At 40.7% G+C, this 11,352-nt stretch overlaps 1 protein-coding gene across 2 annotated transcripts; it reads right to left on the bottom strand.

Moving 5' to 3' along the window:
* Window positions 1–3,833: 3,833 nt before the first annotated feature.
* On the bottom strand, window positions 3,834–10,684 carry sts (steroid sulfatase (microsomal), isozyme S). 2 transcript variants are annotated; one of them, XM_036540954.1, is made up of 10 exons: window positions 10,650–10,684; window positions 9,579–9,731; window positions 9,148–9,269; window positions 8,372–8,494; window positions 7,636–8,050; window positions 7,187–7,323; window positions 5,432–5,569; window positions 5,059–5,218; window positions 4,687–4,808; window positions 3,834–4,332 (listed from the first exon to the last, which is right to left on the bottom strand). In XM_036540954.1, exons 2-10 carry the CDS (start codon window positions 9,725–9,727, stop codon window positions 3,971–3,973), a joined length of 1,728 nt encoding a protein of 575 aa, XP_036396847.1. In that variant the 5' UTR covers window positions 9,728–9,731; window positions 10,650–10,684; the 3' UTR covers window positions 3,834–3,970. The 2 variants fall into 2 exon arrangements, with proteins under 2 accessions (XP_036396847.1, XP_036396849.1); XM_036540956.1 differs by lacking the exon at window positions 4,687–4,808 and having other exon boundaries at window positions 3,834–4,190.
* Between the last annotated feature and the right edge of the window lie 668 nt (window positions 10,685–11,352).

Genomic DNA, 11,352 nt, shown 5'->3' with positions numbered 1-11,352 from the left:
TACATGAACACACAGCTGTTGAAAATAATGGCATGTTCTGCAAATGTGCGTGCGCAGGAATAATGTGTTCTATATTTAGAAAACAGTGTTTTTCAGCATATTAATCTGAATGTTGTCACTGAAAAAATGTGTGATGCGTTCAATCCTCACAACTACATTTTGTTCAGTAATGACACCAGTGTAAAGAATATACAGTTTTAATCATTCAAAGCTTCGCCTAAACATTTTCAAGTTAAATTAACCATAAACAAAGTGTGTATGTGAGAGGGTTTGAGAGGAAGAGAGGGAAGGGGCAGGGGCTTATTCCCAGGTAATGGTACTCATTGGTAGCAGAAATGAACCATAATTCACAGCCTGAAATTGTTCAGATTAAAAAGGTGGACCTCTACTCTTAGCAGCTGCCACCCCCTGCAGATTAATATAGGAAAATCCTTACTGGTAAGGCCAATTAGGTTTTCTTCTCTTCCTACGGTATGAATGTAAACATCCTCCGGCCCCCTTATTTAACACGGAACCCCGAGATTCTGGAAAAGTAATTATCGTCTATTTTCACTTACATCACTTGTTCCACACCTTCCCTCACGCTCAGGGGGAATTCTACACAACAACAGAGTGCTTGCCAAAATGGCTTGCCCCCCCCCCCCAGCAGGGGGTATTTTGAAGAGTTTGCTCATTCTAGCTGACTCTGCACTGTACTTTTTTCATGGTCTCAGGGTTCAGAGATGCCTTGTTTTATAGCTTTACAGTTCTGAGTTTTCCAAGGGGCCATTGTTTTAATTACCTGAGCCACTTTTGTTCTATGGGATTTTTCCATGTTCACCATATATTTTGTGTAATTCTTCCCCCATTGTGTTTGCCTAGACTTGTTTGCCCAGATAGACTTTTGGCAGTGATCCCTCAAATCAAGAATCCTGTGTAGTTTTCACAATCTACGTTTCTGCTAGATGGGGTCTCAGCTCCCAGTTTCTGACCCAGGAAAGCCATTTTACAAAGCCATAGTGTAGATGTACAAAACTGACTTTTAAACTTAACATTAGTTCCAAACTACAATATATTACAACGATACATGATCATCATGTATTTCTGCCTCAGTGTTAATCCCTACTAATCTGACAACATTATTCCTGGGAAAGATTGAAATCTTTGGTATCACTGTTCTGCAACTCTAGTCTCTATTTATTTTCTGATGGTATCCATTGACATTGCTATGGTATGTGTGAGTTTATATTATGTTGGAGATTGTATTATTTTTTTTCATATTTTGGTAAAGGGTTAGGTGCCATTGTAATAATAAATATTCTGCTGTTTACTTTGTATGCAACATATTTCCCAAAGACATAATGGCATACTGTTCTATTTGTTGTCTCACAATTGATATTGATCTGGAGAGAAAGGCAGCGGGAAATACTCCAGTTATAGCAAGCTGTATAAATGGTAAAAGACCAAAAGTAAACATGTAGGGTTGCTCTAGCTATGGTCATACACTGGACAAATAAATAAAGTGATGTAATATAAATACTCTGTTATGAGGTATTTTCGCCTACATAGTGAATTACATGTACCTTCACAATGGTTTTTACTTTAGCACATTCACTCTTACACTGAATATAAAATTAAAAAAAAAAACTATGCAGGCAATGAGTTTATTAAAACTATAACAGAGCAAGTAGTCTTGCTTATGAGCTATTATAAATCAGTGCATTAAGCTTGTGCATGGGCATGGGCGCAAATGTATGGGTAACTGGCACATTTATTCATGTAAGATATAGAGGTTAAGGGGGAAAAAATATGCCAGAATCTAAAATATATGACCTCTGCAATCTGTGCACACAGATTAATGCTCGGTGTGGGATATCTCGGGCACGCACATGGGCATCATTTGGCAGGGCTGGGACAGAGAGAGTTCCATTTCTCTGGCATCCACAAGCTGGGAGAGCACAACAAAACGGGAAGTCAACAGAGGGGCACAGCTGAGATAAACAGCTTGCTCTTATCTCAGCCGGCTCAGCGCCAGATCTGGCACTGATGTACTGGCATGATCACGATTCTCTGAAACATATGACGGGAATCCTTCAGCCATGTGTAATTTTAAAACGAGCCTCGCAGGTTTAAAGTTCAGCCTTAACACCACTAGCACATCATGATGATCAGTCAGGCACTGCACAATTTTCATTGCACCAGCAAAAGAGCCTGGGATGTGTCACAAAGAAGCTAAAAAGCATACAAAAATATGAGTTTTAATGCATGTGAGTTGTATAATAGAGGTAAGATTTACTTGTAAAGAGTTGCAGAATAAAATAAGGTCAATTATAAAATGCAAGCAAATGAAATGCACTCTGCAAGCTGGAGTGAAGAGCTGTATATCTCACAAAAACGTTCCACTATGGATAGCAGCTGTAATATCCGACCAGCAATGGATAACAGCACAAAAATATAGAAATTCACAAGTGTCAAAGGCAACGAGCAATCTTCAAGAGTTTAACTACTCTCTTACAAAGCATGCATCACTTATTGAACCATCCTGACACCAAACCATTTCACCTGGCCTTGGTGCCAGAGGCTTCAACAAGGATACCCTTTATGTTTGCAGTTCAGCCTAGACAAAATGCCTGTTGCCAGTCTGTTAATGACAAATTTAGTCAGTCTGCCAGGGTTCTGGGTGGCCCTTGCGCTCTCCAGTAATCAAATAACACTAGCAAGGCCAAGCTGACATTTCATACAAAAAAATGAGAGGGCTAGCCAGCTACCAGATATGGCCAGGCTGATTTATCAAGACATCTGCGGCTTTCTCAGCGAGTTTCAGGCCAGGATTGCCCCCAACTTGTTAATGTATTTATCAATGGGCCTGTCACCGTAGGGACTGGAATGGCAATTGCACCTTACAATTAAAATGCTAATGAGGCCTCTCTGCACTCTCAGACATTATTGAGACATGAGCCGTCCTCACTCAGGCCACCAAAGAGCCTAACATAAACATGCATTTTTAAAGCTGTGTGTTCGTATTTTTTAAAAAATCGCTTTTTAAAAAAAAATACAGATTATGAATCACGAAGAGAATCTGTACAGCTACATATGTTGCAGACATCATGATTGACATTTCCATGAATTGCCATAATAGTGCATTCCCTGCACAGGTCCCTGGCCTATGAATGAGAGAGGGTGGAAATCCAAAGGCTGGCCACCCATCAATCAAACAGCCTCTCATCCGAGAAGTCCTCATAAGACCCCGTCGTGCACCCATGCCTATCAATCAAACTTTGAGCAAATCAGTCCAATGTTAAAAGGGTGTACGAGCTGCCCATCAATATTTCAAAAACCACCTAGGATTTATGCATTTACAACCCTGAGCTACACTTTTGCATATTTCAATGTGAGATATGAACCCGGTACTGTGATTCAAAATCCACAGAAGATAAGATGTCTGCATGCACTCATAAAGAGGACTGAAAGTCCAAAGAGCTCTTTGTGTTCTTCAGAATGCAATTCAGCCTTTTCAGCTCAGGGGGAGTTTATACACACTAGTTACGAATGACTACATATTAGTTTTATACGTATATAAGCAGAAATCATTTTTCCCTGTATAGCATCCTGCTGGCAAATTCACTTTACATTCACATTACATTACATTAGTAGCATTTAGTAGACACTCTTATCCAGAGCAACTTATATCAGTTACAGTGTTTTTACAATGTTATCCATTTATACAGCTGGATATTTACTGAGGCAATTGTGGGTCAAGTACCTTGCCCAAGGGTAGCAGTGCCCCAGCGGGGGATCAAACCGGCAACCTTTTGCTTACAAGTCCTGCTCCTTAACCACTATGCTACACTGCCGCCCATCACATTGCAAAATGGGATTTCCCAAGCCTTGTGGAGCTGTACGACCTTGGATCCATTTGCAGCATGCTGCAACTTGTGATGGCATCATTAAGATGACAATGAACCCCTTCTCAGTGACTGAAGCGGGAGGCCTAGCTGCCGAGGTGGTCCCTGTTACACCTGCACAGCTGGGACAGGGTGGAGCAGCAGGGCTGGAGCCAGGGCTTCCACAGCATGTTTCCCGGGGACAGCTGGTCAGGCACGTGCGTCAGGGTACGGGTGTGCCGAGCCACTGCCTGCTGCATGACCTCGAGGATGGTGTGGAACTCCGGCTCTGTCTGAGGTGTCAGGGGCGTGCTCTCCGACGGGTCTCTGGAGAGGTCGAACAGCAAGGGGGGGTCATGGTACGTCACATAGCCCTCTGTGCAAAAGCACGCGTGCGTATGGAAGCAGGTGGTCGAATTTTCAGGAGAAAAGATTGGAGTGAAGAAAAATGCCTTCCAGATGGATTTACCTGCATGAAAGAAATGACAATGCGTGACAGTTTGGATTGGGTGCATTTATGTAAGTCACATCACATACTCCCATGATTTAGAACTTTTTAAAAGGGTTGCACTTGGAAGTAATGCCTACTTTTCCCTTAATATGTAAGAAAAGTGATAATTATTCCAAGATTTAAGTATGTTACTGGGGACAATTTTTTTTTTTTTTTTTCGGTAGAAACACATTTATTTAATATAAGGCATCATCTTATAGGTGACCCTCCTAAAAATGGCTTTTTTAAGTCAATAAGTGTTCATCGGCTTTACAAGCCACAACAAACCTACAAACCATTTGTTATCAGGGCTGCGGAGGACAATGGACTCACTGTTTGAGGGTCTCCACCTTACAGCATTTAGGTAGGCATTGCAGTAGTGGAAGAGAAACTCGTGCTCGGAACGCTCAACTTCACCCAGCAGGAGGGGCATGAGGCTGCGTCCATCAATCTCTCTACAAAAAGACATCACAGCACTGAAACGGTAACGTGTGATGTCTAATTTTCTGTATCAAAGAAAAATAAGTTTCCTTCCACCTCTCTGCCCTAGTCTTAGTTCTCAACAGTATAATTAAATGCAAGAGCATGTCCATTAGGACTTGCAGTTCACTGGTCCAAAGAGCTGAATATACGCTTTTTCTGTTTGACCTTCAATTAAGACCTTAAATATGAGTAGGCCAGTGCTGCTCCTTTATCCAAGCTCACCTGTCCTCAGGTATGCGTGCGCCTGCCAGACTTGCCACTGTAGGGAAGATGTCCATGTTGCTAGTGGGTTCATCTATGCTCTTGTTGCCAGGTATTACCTGACTCCACCTAACGATTCCTGGAACGCGAATCCCTCCCTCCCAGTTTGTGGACTTCCCAGCTGTGTAGAGGCAACCCAAATATGAGAAATTGGTCAAACAAACATGCGGATGTGTGTTTGTGTTGCACTGATGTTGTTTTTTAAATGGTGTGGTTACTATAGCAAAGTTAAATTTTTTTGCTGCAACTGAAGATGTTGTCCTTTCCTTTCTCACTGCCTCGCTCAGCGACTGAAACTCATTTCAAACTTTTACCACTGATACGTGCTAATTACCTCTGTAGATGCCATTCCAACCCCTGTGCACTTCCCCTCTGACGGAGATCTCCTCAAGATGGGCACCCTGATCTGAGGTAAGGTACACCAGAGTGTTCTCACTGAGCCCCAGGGAGTCCAAGGTCTCCATTATCTTTCCTGAGGACACACCACCAAATGGAAAAGACCAAAAAAATCCAACACGACAGTCAGGTGTAACATCCAAATTGTATAGTACAGGCCTTTTTTAAGATAACTGCAGACAATGGGATGAGTGTTACATAAAATCACTCATTCTAATAATCATTTGGCCCTCTCTCTCCCACATAGCTGGTTCTATTTAAAGAAACAAGAAAAAAACATGAAATTGAAATCACAGTGAAAATTTAGTAGGTGTAGGTTTGAATCCAACAAGTGTGACTCCTAATGAAATGTTTGAATACCTTCAATATCTTGTTTTGTGACTGAAAAACTGCTCTTTCCCAAAATTTCAGTATCTAATGATGCTGACTGACTGAGAACTATCCATATGCTCCATACTAATCTAGGGACAAACAGCAGGGACACTGAGAAGGTTGGACTATGCATACCATGCGTGGTAAAACCTGGCCAACCGCAAACTATGGCCATGTAAATCTACATCATGTTTGCTGGGGAAAACAACAATCAGAAAAAACAATCAGAGCTTTCCAAGGCAAGAAAAACCCCTGACCTGTAAGGCGAGGTCAATGTCTAAAAATGACACTCTGGGAGTCCACCACAAATGATCATTATCAGTCATCTTACTTTAGAGTGAGATTCATTGCAGAACAATTCTGTGCATCAGAGCCACTTTTCTACCATGGATGTATTGGACTATTTGGCCTACCCCTGAATAGTGCTTGCCCAAGCCTATCCTATCTTAGTGACCACCATTTTTCAGACAAACAATACAAGAATTTACAGGCTTAACACTTATTGCTATCTAGCAAGTATGAAAGCTAAGCTAAATATTATGGTTAAATGGCGCTTCTAGGTCACCTTCAACAGTGTGTTTTACAAACTCTCCTCCAGGGTAAAATGCTCAGCATAGGTGACAACCATGGCCATGGCCATGCTAACCCTGCCAAAACTCATTGGCTGGACTGTAGGTATTTCATTCCAATTAACTTGTAAGTACTGATAATGTATTTGTCCTCCTGTATTTAATCTTACTCTGCAGTGCAGGAACCGTATTGGTCCATGACACTGCAATGTCGAACCTGTCTCTAAATCATGAGGTTTCTGTCATTTGTAGTGAGAGTAACAGACTTTTGCCTCAATCTTCATCTTATCTGTGCTCATTTCTTTTGACATTTTAATATTTGGTATTTGACATTTTAACATACAGTAGACCCTTTTGGTGACAATTAGTTAAACAATTGGGTGTTTTTTTTTTTCTTTTTCCAAAAGCTATTTATTACTTCCCGAAGAAGTTCGCTTGGGAAAATATCTACTTTCTTCATTCTCTCTCTGAAATACACACTGCGCATGTTAAGATAACTTGTCCTCGTAAGCAGTAGTAACTGAGGGGGGTGGGGATGTCTGTAGATAAATTCACATTACAGTCTCTCTATTTTGAGTCAACAGCATCAATAAGGATAATTGATCAGATGATCAAAGTTAAAATCAACTCTATCCACAAAGCAAACACTATGCCAACAAGTACTTGATTACTGCATTATAATAGGCTGGCACCTCCATCACGCCGGAGTGAACAGTGACTGTCTTTAGTATGCACACAGTGACGGCACGCACCTACACTCCAGTCCACCTCCTCCACTGCATCGCCATAGAGACCATGCTGGCTCCTCCCCCGGAACTCTGGGGATGCAAAGAGCGCCGTGTGCACTTGAATGAAGGAGAAGAACAACAGGAAGGGTCTCTCTGAATTCCTGCAAAATCAGATCAAGCAATATAATTACAAACAGCATTCTATCCTGTTGCCTGTTGCTAAATGTAATACATTGATGCCTGTTTTTTCTTCTGTGCTTCAATATCTTACACCTAATTTTACGTTAATCAAAGGTAAAAACTGTGAATGTGTGCTATGAAGACATAATATGGATATACTGAAATAAGAAAGGATTTGACACAGACTAAAGGAGGTTTTCACAAATGTACAAAACAGACAGAGAATTTCAAAAATTTTTCTTTGTTGATTCCCTGCTACAGAGTGATTTTGTGAAGACAGCATGATGACCAACCTTTGTAAAAACTCTACTGCTTCATAAGTCATCCTTTGCGTTAAGTTCTCAGATAAAAAAGGCTGCTCTACGATCTCCTGGTTTCTCATGAGGAAGCAGTTGAAATACGGGAACGTGAAAACGAAACCGGCAAAGAGAGCTGAGAGAATAACCATAAGCAATCCCAAATTCAGGACCAGTTTTGGTGACACAGCAATAATCCCAAAAGCATGCAGAAATGCCAGAGTGGCTGCACCAATCCCAATGCTTCTGTAGGGGATGTGTGAGAAAACGTTGATGAAAATGGAGCCGTGGCCAGGCTGGCAATCGCGCAGATTGGTCACTGTGATGCCGTAGAAGTGATCAAACCCGTGACGGTTCGGGTGGTGACACAAGTCATCACTCTTCTCACAGTTTAAGCCCAGATGCCACTTGCCTGTGATAGCAGACCAAAGTATGTCACTGAATTTGAAGAAAAACAAACACTGAAATGCGCTTGTGCTTTGGAAGGATGCAAAGGAAAGTGGAGGGCTTAACATCCCACAAAACACATTCATAACTTAATCCTGCCCAGAGATCCATTCAATACATGCCATGGTAAAGGCACCTTATTTAAGTAAAGAATACCTAGGACATTATCTTTGATTGAGTACAAGCAAAATGAAGGAACACCATACAAAGTGTCTGCTACCCATCCATGGTTGAAATCCTTTAGCTAATTCACTGAAATAACCACTTAAAAAAAAATTCAGTGTACCTATGAGTGCAGTGGCATAGCCTTGCTGCTTGGCGAGTTGTGCAAATGTGATTTCCTCTGTAGGGAGACCGCCAGAAACAGCAGACATGATGTAAACACCCACTCGGCCATAACTAGCCATACCTAAAGGAATATCACAGAAAGAAGGCATATACAGAAAATCTCACGAATAAAGTAAACAAAAAATTATACAGCAATGCTTCCATAGATTCATCTTTAATTTAACTAAGTGTGAATAATAATGTCTAACAAGCGACTACATGTAAAATGGAAACTTATACACATTTTATCTGATTAAGCGTTTTAATTTAGATTATACGGAAGCTACATGCACCCGGGTTAGCCTAAACGGTAAATATAATTTAATGGTAAACAGTATTCATTTAAACTAAACAATTATAAACAAGTGATTAACATAAAGTAGTTTCACCATGGTTTCATGTGGCCAGGTTTATCTTCCACAATAAATAATCATAGTAATAACAACAACAGTAATTCCTTGTGACTCCATCTTACTTTGCAATCATGGTAACTATGATCCAGCAGTCAGTTGTCACATCTACTATATTTTGCAGTCTGCTATTCGTTAATTGAGTCCCGACACTGAATTTTTAAAAAACGTGGTCCTGTTGCAGCTTGACTGCCAAAATAAATCTCACTTTCGTAATCACAGCAAATGGGGTTCCTTATACTAGGCACGTGCGGGGTGCCTTTCAATTCAAATCTCATGTTGCCATTCTGTAAGGCCAATGTCTGGTTGCTCTCTGTTGTCTTACCTGACCTGACCGCATAACGGCCGGTCAGGAACGCAGCTCTGCTGGGGGTACAGAGGGGTGCAGCTGCGATGTGCTGGGTCATCTTCGCCCCCTCCTGGGCCAAACGATCAATATTGGGTGTCCTGTAGATGGAGAAAAAATCCCATGCATAGCTGTGCACCACTTCATGTACGCGTCCTTACAAAAGTTCAGCAGTTATTAAAAATGTGTTCGGCCCGTGTTATCTTCAGGCTTACTTTCCACGAAGCAACGTAAGTGCAACTTTTATTGCTTGCAACAAATTTGTACCTAGATTGCATCATGCAACACCCCCAGCAACTAACTAGCAACTCGGCTCCAACTAAATTGCACAAAGATGTGTGATGTGTAACATCAGCCTAACATGCACAGTCATGGCACAGATATGAGGTGTAAAACTCTTCCATACAAACCTCAGAGTTGTGTTACCATAGCATCCTAAATCCCCGATTCCCAGGTCATCCACCATCATAAGAACAAAATTCGGCCCCTTTCCTTCTCGGGATGAGCTATAAGCTCCTAAAAACATCTGACACAGGTAAAGAATCCAGGCACATTTCATTTTTCTGTAGGGCAGAGAAATTTGAGTAAAATTTGTGAAATACTCTGCAATATAATATAAATAAATACAATGCATACATTTTTGAAAATATTTTGAACACCTACAAAGAGACTTTATTGCAAACAGAAAGATATTTCAGTGAATTTTGGGGGGAAAAAAAGTTTTTTAGTAACACGTGTCTTTGTAGAATAATCTTTCAGTGCAAATCAAAGGCAAATGCAGTTACAGTACCTGCTTTGTCACCTCCATTTACCATGCATAAGTAAACTTTGCATGCAGAAAGTCTAACTAATACTAATAATGTGTCTGAGGAAGAAGGCTACTCTTTGCTTCATACAGTAAGGGACTAGATTACGTGGTTGTTACTGTAGGCCCATCGTTCTTTCAAAATGCAGTTTAACCACATACTGTATCCCATAGTACATGAATTATACATCTTCAAAAGCAATGAACTATTATTAATTATTGGCAGTCATTCTAATAATCAACAACAATCTCAGTTATGCTCTGTAAATAAAGTTACAGGAAAGTTAGATGCTGGTTAGCTAACAATCTACATCCAGGTGAACAGGGAGAGGTTAACATCTCAAAAATACACCTGCTTGTTTAACTGACCATTCATTACATTAACTTACTTAAATTATGAAAATGTAAAGCATCGCCTGTTTGTTATTCATTTCACCAAGTTATTTCCACCTCAGTTCGTATTTATGATTAAAATATCGCCTGTTATAGCATTGCACCGCTGAGCTGTCTTAACTGGCTTCTTAGCCAAGTTAGAGTAATTTAGCTACTGCCTAGTTAGGAATTGAAGTAGCCTACTATCCATCTAAGCGTTGGTCACAATGCAGTGACTTTGCCAAAAGCGATATTAAAACGTGAGATAATAAGTGCCAGTTTACGCAAAGTTTTCTAGTCTTACCTTTTCGCAAAGTGGCAAAACACACAAGCGTACAATGACACTAAACCAGGAAGTTAATGTGGTGTCAGCTGTCACGTGATCATCTGACGATAGGGCTGTTTACAAAACGGCACAGGCGGCCCGATATGAAAAGAAATTTGGAAATTATGACTGCAGCATCATTGATTCATTAAAGCTATCTAAAGTAGTAATAGAAAGTAATAGGATGGTATTTATTCAAAACTGAAAATTACCCCATTCATGCAAGTGTTCAATGAAAGCAAGTAAATAGCAGACCACGTGGCAATCCAAAGTGTTTTGCTGTAACATAACGCATTTGCTGTAATGCAGTCTGTCAGTTAAAAGGCATCATAACTGAGGTGTTTGTGAAGAATACATCACTTCACAAACTCTTCATTTTTTTTAAGTATTTGTAGCATCCATACAGCATGGATGGTCCATAAGTCGAAACTCACAAGGCGGTGAAGTGAACATCGTCATTTTAGATTTGGGAACTACATACCACTGCTTCCATCCTCTGGCTGTGGGCAAACAATGTAAATGCTTCTGCTCTCTAGACATCAGCAGGAACATTTACAGAGAGTGTATCAGTGGGGAAAAAAATCACTGCATCAGTATCAAGAAGGCCTACCACAATGTGTTTCACAACTGCAGCAAAGAAAGCACATAGCGCCAAACAATGGAATTAAGCAGCTCTGTTTTT

The sequence above is a fragment of the Megalops cyprinoides genome, chromosome 11 (genome assembly GCF_013368585.1).
Source record: "Megalops cyprinoides isolate fMegCyp1 chromosome 11, fMegCyp1.pri, whole genome shotgun sequence".
NCBI classification, from domain to species: Eukaryota; Metazoa; Chordata; class Actinopteri; order Elopiformes; family Megalopidae; genus Megalops; species Megalops cyprinoides.
Note: the sequence above shows the minus strand (reverse complement) of the source record. Positions and strands in the feature narration are given on the sequence as shown.

What these genes read in the sequence shown, in the direction of transcription:
- sts (XM_036540954.1), bottom strand. Translation starts at nt 9,727, where the DNA reads ATGAAATGTGCCTGGATTCTTTACCTGTGTCAGATGTTTTTAGGAGCT. An exon ending in TATGGTAACACAACTCTGAG is followed by an intron (nt 9,270 to 9,578) that starts GTTTGTATGGAA and finishes CTCCATCTACAG; the next exon opens with GACACCCAATATTGATCGTT. An exon ending in CTATGCCACTGCACTCATAG is followed by an intron (nt 8,051 to 8,371) that starts GTACACTGAATT and finishes CTGCTATCACAG; the next exon opens with GCAAGTGGCATCTGGGCTTA.